Genomic DNA, 17,072 nt, shown 5'->3' with positions numbered 1-17,072 from the left:
GGTCCAGATCTTTTTCCTTCACAGGGTAGAATCATATATACTGTATACAGCATTCATCCCACAACCTGAGCTACGGCAGCGATGATCAAACCAACCGAGCAACATACGCAGCTGCCAGAGATCGCACCAGCTTGATAATGTTTACAAAGCTGATGGAGAGTGCAGACTCACTCACCAGTGTCACACAGGTAGTAGATAGTTTACGGCCAGCTGCTGAGATATAATAATCCACAATAGTCCAAATTATTCTGTGATCCGCAGACACAGATGTACGCAGGGAGCACAGGTGAGGGGGGATCTGTGAAACCCTGCTAGTAGTAGACCGTAAATTTGCATGAGCAAATTAATAGCAATGGATGGCCAGCAAATTAGTCCAGATGATCGAATGGCACACCGAAAATGAAACAGAAAAAAAACAGAAAAACAAACAAATAGCATTCACAGGGTAAAGCAGCAGCTTAGATGCACACAACGTTCTCACACCGGAACAGGAAGTGAAGCTCTTTCTGTATATTACATGTATGCGACAGTTATGTGAGGCTATTTTTTCCCTCTACAAATGACATCTCAGTTGGATAGACACACTCCATATGGCATTCTGCACATCTTTTTATCCTCTTCTACAAAGCTTGACAAAACACACCAGGACTCTGCTGCAACACATGCCATATGTCAGAACAGAACTTCTAAAATGGTCTTCCTTCAGCAAGAAGTATTTTCTCTTTCCACATGAGAAACAGTTACAGTTTCTGCTGTTTGAGAAGGGTTAGTTTTATTAAAAAACCTCATATTTGAATTGTTTAACTCCGCTTGATGTTCTGAATTAAAAATTAATTTAGCCTTTTCTGCCTTTCTTTGGTGGCAACATGACATGCAAATCATGTTTGTCACACTCACCAGTGAGGAGTGAATCTGTGGAGTGTCTGTTTAGGGGTAGTCTCGTGTAGCCAGACCTTTGAATGCAGCAAAAGGTCTGGAGTTTATTTCAGCTTAAACTGGTCAAGAACTGGCCACTTAGACAGGAAGAACAGTCTGACTGAAACATAAAGCTATCACTCACAGTTTGTTTTATTACATGCCGTTTAGGGGTGGGGTCTTCTGATACACATTAAACCATAATAGGTCGCAATAGTGTCTGCTCACTGTTCAGCTGTCTTGGTTTTGGAAGTATTTTTCCTATTCTTTTTTTAATTTCCCATTCATTTACCAGAATTTCTTCATAAGAGTTCTGAACCATAAACCAAACCAACCAGCAGTGAGGTGAATCCCAACATAAACTTTGATTTGAAGCAACAAAATACGGAGGAAATGATCAAATCCAATGAAGCATTGGACGTAATCAAATGAATGAGCAATTAAGTATACAGACATATTACTAATGTATTGCAAAATATTCAGATACATACATATATTTAAGTATTTTGAAATTGAAGGGAGACCGACTTGACAGCATCTTTCGCAGTGCGTCATGGAAGTGAAATAATGCAGAATGATAGCTTTAACAGAAGCATATACCATTGATTATCAACCTTGGAGCTTATAGTAGGTCTGTCTTATAAGGTTTATAAGTTGTCATTAAAAATCAGTTGCCTATGGAGAAAATAAAAGGGATTTTTACTTCCAGAGCCTGACTGTTGCGCTCTATTGTAGGTTGGCATGGAAAATACGATTTAAATAATAGCGTTGCTGTCTCCATGAGCAATTACACAGAAAACAAATTGCAGAAAATGTGTTGAGTCTTAAGAACAGTACAGAAAATAAATACAGACAGCAGAAAATGAAGTTATGCTTGTAGATATCAAATGTACTTGCTACTATGTGCCTCAAACGAAACTTTGAACATCTTTAAAAGATTTGATGTCACATACCTGGCAAACCCAGTGATTTATTTATCCTCAAAAGCGCTCAGTGTACACTCACCTAAAGGATTATTAGGAACACCTGTTCAACTTCTCATTAATGCAATTATCTAATCAACCAATCACATGGCAGTTGCTTCAATGCATTTAGGGGTGTGGTCCTGGTCAAGACAATCTCCTGAACTCCAAACTGAATGACAGAATGGGAAAGAAAGGTGATTTAAGCAATTTTGAGCGTGGCATGGTTGTTGGTGCCAGACGGGCCGGTCTGAGTATTTCACAATCTGCTCAGTTACTGGGATTTTCACGCACAACCATTTCTAGGGTTTACAAAGAATGGTGTGAAAAGGGAAAAACATCCAGTATGCGGCAGTCCTGTGGGCAAAAATGCCTTGTTGATGCTAGAGGTCAGAGGAGAATGGGCCGACTGATTCAAGCTGATAGAAGAGCAACTTTGCCTGAAATAACCACTCGTTACAACCGAGGTATGCAGCAAAGCATTTGTGAAGCCACAACACGCACAACCTTGAGGCGGATGGGCTACAACAGCAGAAGACCCCACTGGGTACCACTCATCTCCACTACAAATAGGAAAAAGAGGCTACAATTTGCAAGAGCTCACCAAAATTGGACAGTTGAAGACTGGAAAAATGTTGCCTGGTCTGATTAGTCTCGATTTCTGTTGAGACATTCAGATGGTAGAGTCAGAATTTGGCGTAAACAGAATAAGAACATGGATCCATCATGCCTTGTTACCACTGTGCAGGCTGGTGGTGGTGGTGTAATGGTGTGGGGGATGTTTTCTTGGCACACTTTAGGCCCCTTAGTGCCAATTGGGCATCGTTTATATGCCACGGCCTACCTGAGCATTGTTTCTGACCATGTCCATCCCTTTATGGCCACCATGTACCCATCCTCTGATGGCTACTTCCAGCAGGATAATGCACCATGTCACAAAGCTTGAATCATTTCAAATTGGTTTCTTGAACATGACAATGAGTTCACTGTACTAAAATGGCCCCCACAGTCACCAGATCTCAACCCAATATAGCATCTTTGGGATGTAGTGGAACGGGAGCTTCGTGCCCTGGATGTGCATCCCACAAATCTCCATCAACTGCAAGATCCTATCAATATGGGCCAACATTTCTAAAGAATTCTTTCAGCACCTTGTTGAATCAATGCCACGTAGAAAGGGGGTCAAACACAGTATTAGTATGGTGTTCCTAATAATCCTTTAGGTGAGTGTATATAGTATGCATCAGATAGTTAATGCACGAATTGTGGGCAGCTTGTGGGTGTGCCGTCTGAGGCTGAGACCAGTTAAGAGGTGTTGGTGTAGAATTGTGCTGCAAAGCTTCATTGAATTACTCAAATCCATTAGATTAATCCAAAAAGCAGTTATCAAGGTCAGACACATCCTTTATAAGACCTTCTAGAAAACACAATGCCCATTTCTGCCTGTCTTTATGGCCCCTTAACCACATGTCAGGTTCTCATGGTCAACATGAATGTCTAAAACTGGACTAAGTCACAGGTTTGCCCTTAAAATATTGGAACCAACATGTCTCAGAGAGCACATATAAGCCCTGCTGATTTAATGAATTGGAAGCAATAGAATGAAAGACAGGAGAAAATCTCATAAGGACTGAATACTAAGAAATGAAGAGAGAGTGAGTGAGATGAAGCGTCACACAAAGGGAGAAGGAAAATGGAGAAGATATCTAAATTGAGGAAAACAACCATTTATATACAATGATCAGCCACAACATTAAAACCTGTCTAACATTTCTAATATTGTGTAGGTCCCCCTCATGCCACCAAAACCGCACCATCCCTCATCCCAGCATTCTGAGATGCCATTATTCTCACCACAATTGTACATCATTATCAGAGTTACTATAGACTTTGTCAGTTCGAACCAGTCTGGCCATTCCATGTTGACCTCTCTTATCAAAAAGGCATTTCCATCCACAGAACTACTGCTCACAGGATGTTTTTTTTTTTTGTTTTTTGGCCACCAAAACCGCACCATCCCTCATCCCAGCATTCTGAGATGCCATTATTCTCACCACAATTGAGTTACTATAGACTTTGTCAGTTCGAACCAGTCTGGCCATTCCATGTTGACCTCTCTTATCAAAAAGGCATTTCCATCCACAGAACTACTGCTCACAGGATGTTTTTTTTTTGTTGTTTTTTGGCACCATTCTGAGTAAATTCTCCCAGTTGGAAATTAGCAGATGCAGAAATACTCAAATCAGCCAATCTGGTGTAGCAGATCCAGTTCTGTACATAAGAAATTGCAGACCGGAGAAAGCAGGATAGCTTCGAAACACCTCCATTTATTGACCCTGGAAACATATGGGACACTTGATCAGAGAAACATCCATTGCGCTAACTTCTTCCCACGTTAAACACTGTGCACAAACCACTAGTTAGTTAGCTCCACGTGCATCAGACAAAAGTCACATAAAACTCACATAAAGTAACCAATACACAAAAATAGATTTCTATACTTGACTCAAAACACATTCTGTTTGATATTTAATGACCTTTAACCGAATTAATACTTTTAAACATACCAATAGTGACTGGAAGAAGAGAAGGGGGAAATGTTCGTCTTGCCTTGCCAGTGTCCATTCGCAGTCTGAGGCTGACGTAACTCACGCACTCCCCAAAGGCATAGCGGCAACACAGATAAGCATCCCACTTGAAAAAAATCCCCTTAATTTATAGATCCTACTAACAATATCATTGTATATCCTGTATAGGTATTTAATACATAATGAAACCAAATGTCTTTAACTCATGGCAAAATAGTTTTGGGAAGTTCATTACAAAGAAATAAAATTCAATTAATATTTCACTCTTCCCAACAGGCTACACTGGCACCAAGAATCATGCCACGGTCCAAATCACTGAGATCAAATTTTTTCCCCATTCTGATGGTTGACGTGAACATTAACTGAAGCTCCTGGCCCATATCTGCATGATGTAGAATTATGCACCACACTGCTGCTACACGATTGGGTGATTAGATTTTTGGTGCCAGACGGGTTGGTTTGAGTATTTCTGTAACTGATGATCTCCTGGGATTTTCACACAGCAGTCTCTAGAATTTACTCAGTATGGTGCCTAAAACAAAACAAAAAACATCCAGTGAGCAGCAGTTCTGTATTTGGAAATGCCTTGTTGATAACAACAGTGAATGGCCAGACTGGTTTGAACCAACAAAGTCTTCTGTAACTCAGATAACCGCTCTGTAAAATTGTGGTGATGAGAATAGCATCTCAATGCTAATGCAATGAGAGAGAGAGAGAGAGAGAGAGAGAGAGAGAGAGAGAGAGAGAATGGTATGTTGGCAGATTGAAGTGCATTGGGCATTCAAAGCAAGATAATATACTCTAAAGGTCAGAGTGTTGCCAAACTGGATTGATTCAACGAGCTATACTTGAAACAAGCCTCGACACTTACTGAAATAATGTGTCCCAAATCAGGGCCATATCTTCCAAGTCATCATGCTGACATTAAATCACCCCAGAGCTGGGGAAACCTTACCTGAGGGATGCTCTGGGCGATGTGATTTCTTTCCCTCAGTGAAGCTCGCTTAAATGTAGTTCAAATTTATCAGGAATCAGATTCAGTGTTCCAGTAAATTGTAATAGGGAAAAGTGATCAGTGTTCAAGGTATTTCTGAACCACTTTCTGTGCCTTCACAGTGCTGCTGTTGGGGATTTTCCTGTACACTCGCTGGAGGAGCTACAAGGGGTTGAAGGAGGGAGTTTATCATGTGTCTGCTCACCATGATGGCTGGGAGGACATCCGAGAAAACGTTCTCAACTATGATGAGGAGGGTGGTGGAGAGGAAGACCAGGTGAGTACACAACAGCTATTTTCACACAGGCAGAAAACAAAAACTATTTTTTGGCCAATCTGACTTAAATCTGTTTAGGTTTTGTAGTCTGAAGAAGACAAAAACACAAAAAAATATTACAAGCCTGATTCAATCCACATTTGAAGGTGTTATGGAATCCAATTAAAAGCAGTCAGATTAGATTTTCGTCATTTGTTGTGCATGATGGGTTGTTTTTTCAGGGGTTGTGGTGAGAAGACATAAACTCTGTTCCAAACTACATAAATGATGCCTTCACAGGGCACTTATTAGGAAAAACTATCATTATGGCCATGCATAAAAATTTCTTAAAAAGTGAATTCAGAATGACTGTTTCATTAAACTTTTCAGCCCTCTGACAGTGGAAGGTAAGGTCTATGAGGGGAATAGGGATTATCACTTCTGAATATGTACAGGGCAGACAAAGCAGCACAAACCTCTTTTAAAATAATATAGACAGTGGCTTTACTCACCCAAAGAGATGTGCTAAGGTGCAGAAAACACTGGCTACAAGCCACCACAACACGATAATCTTGAATGTCTCATGGGTAAACGGGATGCTTGAGCATTCTGAGTGCTTCAATACAGGACAGGGGTCCTCATCAAGAGTCTCGCTGTCCAACCCTTTTATGCTTCAATATGGGATATTTCACTATGCACTAACATACAGGACAAGGCATTCTATATGGTATAAAATATGGGAAGACTGGCAAAAACGGGACAGTTGTAAACCCTAGCAGTGATAAACACTGTATATGCCACCTCAACCATTTTTTTAAGCAATTGTAGGGCCTTGCCCCACTCAAAATGACAGCGGAGACAGCATGGCCCTTTGTTCTGTGATCAAAGGTGAGACATTGAACTTGGTTTCCCAGAATGCTTCACAGCCGGATGGGAAGTCCCTCAAGTTAACAAGTTAAATTCTATTATTTAATTTAATTATTATTTAATAAACATTAATTATTAGTTATATTTGATAATAAAACTGATCTAAACAACCAGTGCACCTTGCACAATATTCTGTGAAGAATGTGCTATTATTTGGATTATGCCCTCATGAAAAACACCCACACATGGTGAACATACACAAGTTGGCATCATTACTATGACAACTAATGTGGACATGCTAGAAAAAGCGACTGCAGACTGAAAAATCTGATTTTTCCTGCAGTGTGAACAAAGCAATAGGGTGGTGGTTGTGGTGGGTTTATACAAAAAACAACCCCAAAATTGAAGGCATTTAGAAAACCAATCCGCAAATTAAATAATTATTAAGTGAACATCTTCAAATTCATTGCACATTCATAAGGGTGCATGAGAGAAGTTCATTTACCTGCATGAAAACTTGCGTATGGTGATACAAATTTTTTTCTGGGGTGAACTATTCCTTAGAAAGAGCTGTCGCATGCACCCTCAAACACAGGTCAGAGAATCTGTGACCATTTTAGAAATTTCACAACTGCTTCTGACCAAAGTCTTTCTAGCAAGTCAGTCCACTGTCTGTCTTTGGAACACTCTAGGGAGGCTTTTTCCAGTCATGCCAGTGCAGCTCCTATTTACTTGAATGGAGAAAGACCAAAATCTCAAAAATGGTTGGTCAAGATTATGATCAAAGAATATATTTCAAATCAGCATTAAAATCCGACAATACTGGAATCATACTTTGTTATTCTTTCCCTCATATTAGCTATACAAACATAATAAACAAAACTGCTTGTATAGCTAATATGCATGCGTGTTCTAAGTTGATTGACAGGTGATGTCTGTAACTAAAAGTTGATTGGCTCTTTTAACTGTAAGGCAGGACTTTCTACATCCAATTACTGTTGGGCGCAAGCTCCTTCGTTGAGCGTTCCAATTTCACCCATTCATTTTAATATAAGTGGCTCATCTTTAAATAATATCTGTTCTGAAACAAGAGAACAACTAAGTGCCCAAAGTTACTATGACAACTTGCTACATGTTTTCATGACATCCTGTTGCAATGAGGAACCTATGTCAGTTAGTCTCTATGACAACCTCAAGCATTAAAAAATGCACTCTGATGCTGATGACAAGTGGCTTCAGTGAATGCCAAGAGGCTGTAGAAATGTATTTTGTGTCATGCTGTCGAAAGGCTCGGAATGTGGCTTCTCCCTACAAAAGCTCACTTGATACCCAGCAAACATGTGGTTTTGAATGTTTGATATAACTGCCATTGGAGTTGTTCCTCTGATCTGAATATGTGGGTGTAGATATGTTGCAGGATCTTTCATTCTCATATCTGCAGTGTAAAATCCTGTTACATGATTATCAGTTGCATAGTGCTTTTCTGATCCTCTACATCTGATGAGACTTCATATATCTCTCTCATCATGTAATCAATTACGCCCACAGCTGTGTTACCCACAACTCCCTCTCTGTCTTCATCGTCTTGTCTTCTTCCTTTTTTTCCCTCAAGTGATATATTTTTTTTCTTCTCCCGAGCACTGCACCACATAATAATGTGGGGAATTGGCCTCGGTGGAATAGGATTAATGTTGACGTTCTATGGGAATGGAGGCTGTGGGATTGGTACCATGTTTTGTTGTGTTGATAAGTGTGTAATGCCAGCTGTACTCTTCACTACATCTGTCAGGCTTCTTCCTCTCAGGTGCAGGAAGACACACACAAAGGTGCTAATCAGAGTGCTGCATTAGCACCTTCAATCCGGATTAATGCCATTAACACTTTGGGGAATAACACATGGTGAGGTGAAGAAGTACAGACAGGCTGCTTATTTAGTCACTGAGTTCTGTCTTATTAGTGCAGGTATCAATTGTTGCACTTTTGTGTCGTTATTACAAGGAAAGCTCTACAGTGCCTGAATGTAATGATGCTTATTTGTGTCACTGCTGTGTGCCTTCAATTTTACCCTGTTTCCCTTTTCCCTTTCTCTCCTTCAGAATGCCTATGACATGGCAGAGCTCCAGAAGTCCCTGCAGCCCAGTCCAGCCCAGTCGGTGCAGTACAGCCGATCCCGAGCCATCCACCACCACCACCCTCCCTCCCAACAGCAACAGCAACACTTCTGCCAGCCTGACCCTCCCTCCAGAGCAGGCACTGCCACAACAACCTCCTCCATCTCATCAGGTACCACCACTACCCGCAGGGACATGCCACCCTCCCGCTCTCCAGCTCAAGGCCAGACTGCAAATACCAGCCAAGCAGCTCAGCTGGCCCGCAAGAGCCTGTCCTTCTCCAGCCAGGACCTGGCCCGCTACCTGTGTGAAATTATTCGTGATGCTGACCAGCACTCGGAGACTGCACCCTTTGACTCCCTGCAGGTCTTCTCCACAGAGGGAGGCAGCTCACTGGCCGGGTCACTGAGTTCCTTCAGCTCCACTGGGCTGGAAGAGGGAACAGCGGGTCAGGAGTGTCTGAAAGAGTGGGGGCCATGCTTCGAGAAGTTGAACGCCCTCTACGAGCGAGCTGAGGGAAGTGACCTCTGAGGTAACTGCAGTCTGAGGAGAGGAGGGAGACCACTAAAGACTTTTTTCGTGAAAACCAGAGAAGTATTTCTTATTCTGAAAATGCAAATTTGGATTTCTCTGGTTGTTTTACTTCATGCAGGATGACTTCCCTTGCATACGGAGCCAGATCTAGGACTCTTAAAGAGCATCAAATGGGACGTGCCAATCTGGGACACAAGTTGTGGTCATGGCAATTTTTCAAGCCCAACATGGGCTTCTTTATTACAGTGACTTGTGGATGACAATAATTTTAGTGGAACCAATTGTTGTCTTTGTGACAGAGACTAATGGAGTGCCTCAGAAGTGCTGCGGTCTGATCTTTCCTGAAATACCATTCTATATGTCTGTATCATCTATGTGATCTTAAATAAAGGAAAGAAGGAACGAAAACAATAAACTGAGGTGCTTGAATGTGACTTGGAGGGGTTTTCTCCTCTCCGCTGACTTCATTGGCCAGTTTCTGAGATCTCTTTGCTGCTTGTTCCGTAACAGTGGCCACATGTGTTCATCAATCATAACTTCATACTTGGATACTGTTGAGTTTTTCTATTTGATCTAAATTCTATTCACTTGGATGCAAGGAATAAAGAGGCAGTATGCAGGAAAAATTATGATATGTGGAAACACTGCAGAAAACAAAACCAGAAAATGCAGCCTTATTGATTGGCATTTTAGGAGATATTCCATGGGAATACAGATTGTGTCCTCTCTTTCCAGCCATAAAGGATCAAAGGAACGGCTAGAATACAAATGTGTCTGAGATGAGGGACGAGGTTGAGTGACAGGCATGAGGGAAGTTTTCTGTAGCTGAAAAATATGGAAAGCCGTAGGCTCTTATGCTTTTCTGAGCAGTACCATTCACAGCCCTCAATGTTTGCTAAACTAAAGGATAGCCATTAAGATGAATAAAAAAGTGTGTTGTTCCATATGATTGACTCAAACTTGAAGCGATTTCAGCACTGGAATAAGCTTATAGTGAGCATGGGTTATACTCCAGTTTGCTCCCTTTTGAAAGTATTGTATTATTTACCAAACCAGCTTATCCAACCATATCATTATTGCCTCACCTGCTATAAATAACTCTGAAGCCCCCTCATAACCCATCACATTACTCACCAATGCGGTGAAGAAGAGATGGGCCTCAGCACCAGGTGCTTTTTTGTGCAAAAGTGTGAGTGCAAGTGTGCATGTTGGTGGTTTCAGACACTAAATATCTCTGAGTAAGGTGTAATGGGCTTATGGTGAGGCTTCATGTGGCGAAGGAAAGCTTTGTGTACCTCTTTAACGGTCTGCAAATGGAACACTAAAAAGTCATGCAGCCTCCCCCCATGAAGCCTCAAATGCCAGCCTTGTATTTTATGCATTTCAAGTAATGTTTTTGCCCTCCTTTTATCATTTCAGTAATTTTTATTTAATTATTGGAGAATGCGTATGTAGAGCATGACAGGCTGGCTGAGGAGAGTGGGGAGAGTAGGAGTGTGTTAAAAGACATCAGAGTGCTAATCCTAATGTGAACTGATCGTTCACTGTCATGCTATGCACCAAAGAATCATTGGAGTTGGAAACTAAATGGGCAATCGTCACTCTTATTATGGATCTCAAAAGTGCCAATTTTTCCAAAGGCAGCAACAAGAGATTAAAAAAAGATAAAAAAAATAAATAAATAAATAAAACATTAAGGTGAAGCATAGAAATACAGTGCAATGCTTGCTATTTCATATAGTGAAAAAAAGAGGCCAATGTTATTGCGATCATCCTTGTTAGGGGATTGGAGCATGTATAGTGTGAGGTGAGGGCATTCATGAATGAACAGAATTACAGATTTCCTTATCTTACTCTTTCATTTTGAACTAAGGCCACCTGTTTATTTGTGTGGTGAACATACAGTGCTATATTTTGTGAAACTCTTTTTACCCCATTTGTGTATATCGAAGACGTAATTGTTTTTTGAAAAGAAATAGCGGGATCTAACGCTTCTGTTAAAAAGTTTTTATTTTCATGGATTATTTAATCTTTTGTTTAGTTGCTAAAAGTATCTTGTCATTTTGTATTTGCATCCTTAAAATGCTTTTCTTTTGTCTTTCTGAATAAATGGAGTTCATCAGTTATGGCTTCAATGATACATGAACATTACTGTTAAATACAGCTATATTCAAAGAAAACAGCTAAATGTTTTTTAATATCTTGGAAAATCTAATGCAAGTCTCTTAAAAAGTAACGGTAAGTTGTAATTAGTTGGGAATATTACAGAACATACAATGAAAGTGGGCTGATGAATTTTAACTATATTCATAAAAATTCACATGTCTGAATACATTTTTTTGTACTGGAGCTATTCTGCAATCAACATACAAATCTTCTTTTATTACAGAGATGGAAAACATACACAGAATACACACTGAAAATGATGATAAAGACAAATCAACATTTCAAACAATCCATTTGCGTGAAATACCACAGTAACAAACTAGTGCAATGTATAGCCCAAATAAACTGTATCAAGAATTCACACATTAAAACAATATCAGCAAAGAAATCTACACCACTATACACCATAAAGACCATCTGCCAAGTGTTAATTTGTTTTGACAGAGACAATGTCCGAAGCGAAGGTTTAAATGTAAACCATTTGACAGGTCTGTATTACATCATATTACAATACAATCTCAGAATGTCATCGAGGAGCCCTGTGCCTACAAACTGAATTTTGGAAAAAGGAAATAACATTTTTATCTTTAAACACTGTACAGAGGTGCTCTAGGTTGTGCAAAACAAATTTTAATCACTTTACAATAATATTCAGCTAACATCCTAAAGAAAAGACAGGACAGGAAAGATCGAAGCTAGGTAGATTTCGGTAGCACTTTAAGCCACTCAAGATCTTTTAAAAACGATGACTCGTAAGCACAGCAGCTCAATGGACGTGTTTTAATTCAACAGAGCTTATATAAAAATGGGAAGGCACTTTCCAACACAAAAGACTCTTTAATAAATGTTCCCTGTCAAAAAGATACACTTTGATGCTGCGCTGACTTAGCGCTTTGGGAACAACTTTAGGTGTGACCAGCTGTGAATATGTGTGCAACACGTCATTGAAATTGACCAGAATGTATAGCCTCTGCTGGTGACATCAGAAAACTTTCTCTTTTCTCTAAAAATAAATAAATAAAGAAAATGACTGAAAGACAGAGCAAGCTGTGTGTGTTCCCTTTTTTATGCTCTATGGCTGAGAGGGACACACATCAGTTTTGTTTTGTACGTTTGGGGGAAGAGCATGCTGCTCTTGCGTTGGGGCGGGTGTGAGCATTGCGATCTGTTCTCAGTGAAAATGCTTTGCACTCGTCTTGCTTACTACCAAGAGCCAGCACCCACTCTTTCATCGTGGGGCGGGTCCGTCCCTATCGATCGCTCTCACCCCAGATCCAGCTGATCCTTCTCATGATCCTGAAGCGCGCTTCGGCGCCTCTTCGGTTCACGAGGGGGGTGCTGAATCTCTTGAGTCTGCAGACTTTGAGCACCCTCAACTCAACCTCTGAACATTCCACGCACAACAATAAAGCGGCTGGAATTACTCGAGGTGGTTACTCGGGCTGTGACCAGGCTACAGTTAGACTGGCCACGTGAATAAGAGACCCCCAAATGCTCCAAACTAGAAGACAGATTTCTGTCTGGTGGCCAAAAATAAATACATTTAAAGAAAAAGGGGGACGATATATCAGTCCCTTCCTTTCTTTGATGACCTCCATGGCGAGCTTTCTCGTTCATGGAGGAATCCTTATACTTCCTGTGTCTTCGTGCCCTCGACGTCGACATATTCGACTATCGTGGGTGGTGAGACACGGGAGTATTTGGTGATGCCGCTGGTAGAAGGGACACTTGTGGGTTATCTCTCGCCTGGCTCGGCATCATCGCTAAAGAGACCCACTCTCCCCACAAAGCCGTGCAGGACCACCTCCACGCTTGTGGGGAAGGCTTATCAGGCAGCAGGTCATGCTGGTGCTGCCCTGCACACTATGGCAGTGTTACAGGCATACCAAGCTGATCTGTTGAAGGACCTGAGTGCGGGCAACAAGGTCAATGAAGAGGCTTTCTCTGAGCTTCGTCAAGCCACAGATCTGTCTCTCCGCGTGACCAGGCAGACGGCTCGCACCATTGGCCAGTCTATGTCTGCTTTAGTCAGCACTGAGAGACACTTATGGCTCAACCTTTCAGGCATCAGATATAAGGACAAAGTTATCCTTCTCGATGCCCCGCTTTTGCCTTCTGGCTTATTTGGTGACACTATGAATGTAGTTATCACCAGGTTCCAGGAGGCAAAAAGCCACAAGGAAGCCTTCGGGTAAGTCCTTCCTCGCCGCACTCAGGGGGAGGGGCCTTCGGCCACCCAACCCCGCCCGGTCCTTCTAGACAGGAGGCTCAAAAACAAAGCATGGGAATCGTGCTCCCCCTCGTAAAGACTGGGGGCTGGTTTGTCGCCCTCAGCAGCCCCCAAAGCAAGACCTCAGGGCAGTTATTTCTAAAAAAGGGAAAAACACTGACGGTTTTGCACCCAGCTTTGTGGGGGTAGCCCCCCCCTGGGACGGGTCACATGAAACATCCACCTGTACCCTCCCGATACCCCCATGAAACCGCTCCATTCCCGCTGCCTCTGGTGTTTTGGGAGTTAGCGGTTTCCAGCTAAATGTTTGGTGTTCCGTTGCTTCCTGCCGTAGTCCAGGACACGGGACACTCGACATCCACTCAAAAGGACGTGTCAGAATCAATACCCATCTCAGAGAACCTGGCAGCGTGGAAACTACTGCCAGGTGTTTCTCTGTGGGTCCTAAGAACAGTAGAAAAAGGCTACAGAATTGAATTTGTTCGCCAGCATCCGTAGTTCAATGGCATGGTTCCCCCTACCGTGAAACCGGAGCAAGCATGTCTACTGTGGAAAGAACTGCAAAATCTCTTGGTCAAAGGAGCCATAGAACATGTTCCCCTTCCAGAGAGAGAGTCAGGTTACTACAGCAGATACTTCCTGGTTCCCAAGAAGGATGGGGGGGTTGGGTCCAATTTTAGACCTTCGAGACTTGAATCGATCCGAGGGCAATCAAGTTCAAGATACTAACCGTCAAGATGGTCGATTCCCAAATCCAACATCACGATTGGTTGGTCATGATCGATCTCATGGACGCGTACTTTCATATAGAAAGTGTGTTCTGAGGTTCGCTTTCGCGGGCGAAGCTTTCCAATATCGGTTTCTTCCATTCGGTCTAGCCTTATCACCCTGCACATTCACTGAATGATGGATGCAGCACTGGCCCCTTAGCGACTCCGGGGCATCCGCATTCTAAATTACATAGATGACTGGCTGATACTAGCACAGTCACAATAACTGGCATTACAGCACAGGGTTATCGTCTTAACTCATCTGGTTTCTCCGGGTCTGAGGCTCAACGCCAAGAAAAGGTTTCTCTCTCACACTCAGGGAATCACCTATCTGGGCGCTGTATGGAATTCGAACACGATGTGGGCCCAATTGTCTCCCGCTCGAATCATGTCCATTCAAAACCCCCGAGCAAAGTCAGGCTAGGCCAAGGTTGCACTGTTCGTCAGTACCAATGAATACTAGGTCTCATGGCATCTGCGTCCTCAATGATCACTTTGGGCCTTCTGCACATGAGACCATTTCAGTTGTGGCTCAAAGCCAGGGGATTTCATCCAAGGGCCAATCCCCTAGGCTGATAAGGGTTACGTGCCACGTGCTACATACCCTTTCTATGTGGTTCAGACCCCGGTTCCTCACTTTGGGTCCCACTCCAGGTGTATCTTGCCATTGCAGGTTGCTAACAACAGACGCCTCTTTGACAGGCTGTGTAGCGGTCTTAAGTGGTCGTCCAGCTCAAGGGAAATGGTAGGGTTGACAGCTCGATTGTCACATTAACTGTCTTGAGTTGATGGCTGTATTTCTGGCCCTGAAATACTTCCTCCAGAGGTAGCCATGTCTTGCAGTTGGACAACACAGCGGTAGTCTCTTACGTAAACCATCAAGGAGGTCTACGTTCACACCAGCTGAACAGACTGGCACGGCAGATTCTCCTTTGGGCCCAGGGCAAGCTCCTGTTAATCAGAGCATCTTATATTCCTGGATGCCTGAATGGGAGCAGATTTACTGTCCAGACAGAAAATATCGATGGGGGATTGGAAACTCCACCCCGAGGTAGTGGAACAAATCTGGTTGAGATTTGGGGCAGAAGTGGTCCTCTTCGCCTCCCAACAGACAGCGCAATGTTTCCTCTATTTCTCTATGAGTCACCCAGCCCCCCTGGGTCTGGACGCGATGGCACATACATGGCCCAGAATGTGCCTGTATGCTTTTCCCCAGTTTCTCTGCTCCCGGGAGTCTTGGCCAGAGTTCGCCAGCAGGGGTCCTGCCTTTTACTGATAGCGCCATGCTGGCTGAACAAGTGATGGTTCTCCTCGACGGCTTGCCTTGGGTGAATCCGGACAGGAGGGACCTTCTGTCTCAAGCGCAGGGGACAATATTTCATCCCCGGCCCGAACTGTGGAACCTTCATGTTTGGCCCCTGAAGGGTACCAACTAAGGGACAATGGGTTTTCATCTGAAGTTATCGAGACCATTCTAAATGCTACGGCTCCATCTACTAGAAGATGTTACACCAATAAATGGGGTGTCTTTGAAAGATGGTGCAGTGCACATAATGCAGATCCAGTTAATTGCCAGATGTCTTCAGTTCTGCACTTTCTGCAGGAAAAATTATCAGCAGGCACATGCCCCGTCACTCTCAGGGTTTACGTGTCCGCTCTATCGGCTTGCCATGCCTTGATTGACGGGGTGCCATTGGGGAGACATCCTCTGCTCGCTCGCTTCATTCATGGAGCCATGTGACTGAGACCTCCTGCTAGGACCAGGACCCCTTCATTGGACTGGCTATGGCAATTTTGCACCCTCATCCTGACTACCTGCCTAAGCTTCCTTTCTCGACTGTACATCCGGTACAACACTCTCGAATCATTCTGCTCCCCGCCACTTACAACACCGGAACAGGAAAGACTTCACAGACTTTGTCCAGTCCGTGCCCTTCAGACTTATGTCCACTGCACTAGCCAGTGGCGTAATTCAGGGCAACTATTAGTTTGCCATGGGGGCCGCAACAGGGGGCGGCCGCCAACAAGCAGATTATGTCGCATTGGGTGAGGGATGCTATTGCCCTGGCCTACGAGCCGCGTGGTCAAGCTTTGCCTGTAGGTATCAGGGCTCACTCTACCAGAGGGGTCGCCTCCTCTAAAGCCGTGGCTAGAGGTGTCCCTCTGCAGCATGTTTGTGATGCGGCAAGCTGGTCCTCTCCACACACATTCATAAGATTTTATAGTTTGGATGTTCATGCAACTCCGGGCTCTTATGTCCTTGAGTCAACATTGCAAGCTCATGTCTGAGACCGCTCGCACACTTGTGAGCACACTACACAACCGTGAGGGATCCGGATATCCACAGTGTAGCGGCGTGGGTATTCTCGTTCCCAAAGCGCTAAGTCAGCACAACATCAAAGTGTAGCTTTTTGACAGGGAACGTCTCGGGTTACTTAACTGTAACCCCTGTTCCTTGATAAAAGCGGAACGTGATGCTACACTTCATTGCTGCACTGGGATGCCCCAGGACACTCTTCAGACAAAATACATGATTATGCACCTGTGACGCATCTATGTATAGCCCTGCTACAGGTGCATCCAATGATGTCACCAGCAGAGGCTATAAATTCTGGTCAATTTCATTGATGTGTTGCACACATATTCACAGCTGGTCACACCTAAAGTTGTTCCCAAAGC

At 43.2% G+C, this 17,072-nt stretch overlaps 1 protein-coding gene across 1 annotated transcript in view; it reads left to right on the top strand.

Moving 5' to 3' along the window:
- Positions 1-17,072, top strand: part of LOC127659863 (neural-cadherin-like) — a 422,183-nt gene extending 405,111 nt beyond the window's left edge. The window contains exons 32-33 of the mRNA XM_052149856.1: positions 5,582-5,736; positions 8,679-17,072. Of these exons, the coding sequence (XP_052005816.1) occupies positions 5,582-5,736; positions 8,679-9,224 (701 nt within the window). The 3' untranslated portion in view covers positions 9,225-17,072. The remainder of the gene's footprint in view (positions 1-5,581; positions 5,737-8,678) is intronic.

This window comes from Xyrauchen texanus, chromosome 1 (genome assembly GCF_025860055.1).
Source record: "Xyrauchen texanus isolate HMW12.3.18 chromosome 1, RBS_HiC_50CHRs, whole genome shotgun sequence".
In the NCBI taxonomy this organism is placed as follows: Eukaryota; Metazoa; Chordata; class Actinopteri; order Cypriniformes; family Catostomidae; genus Xyrauchen; species Xyrauchen texanus.
Note: the sequence above shows the minus strand (reverse complement) of the source record. Positions and strands in the feature narration are given on the sequence as shown.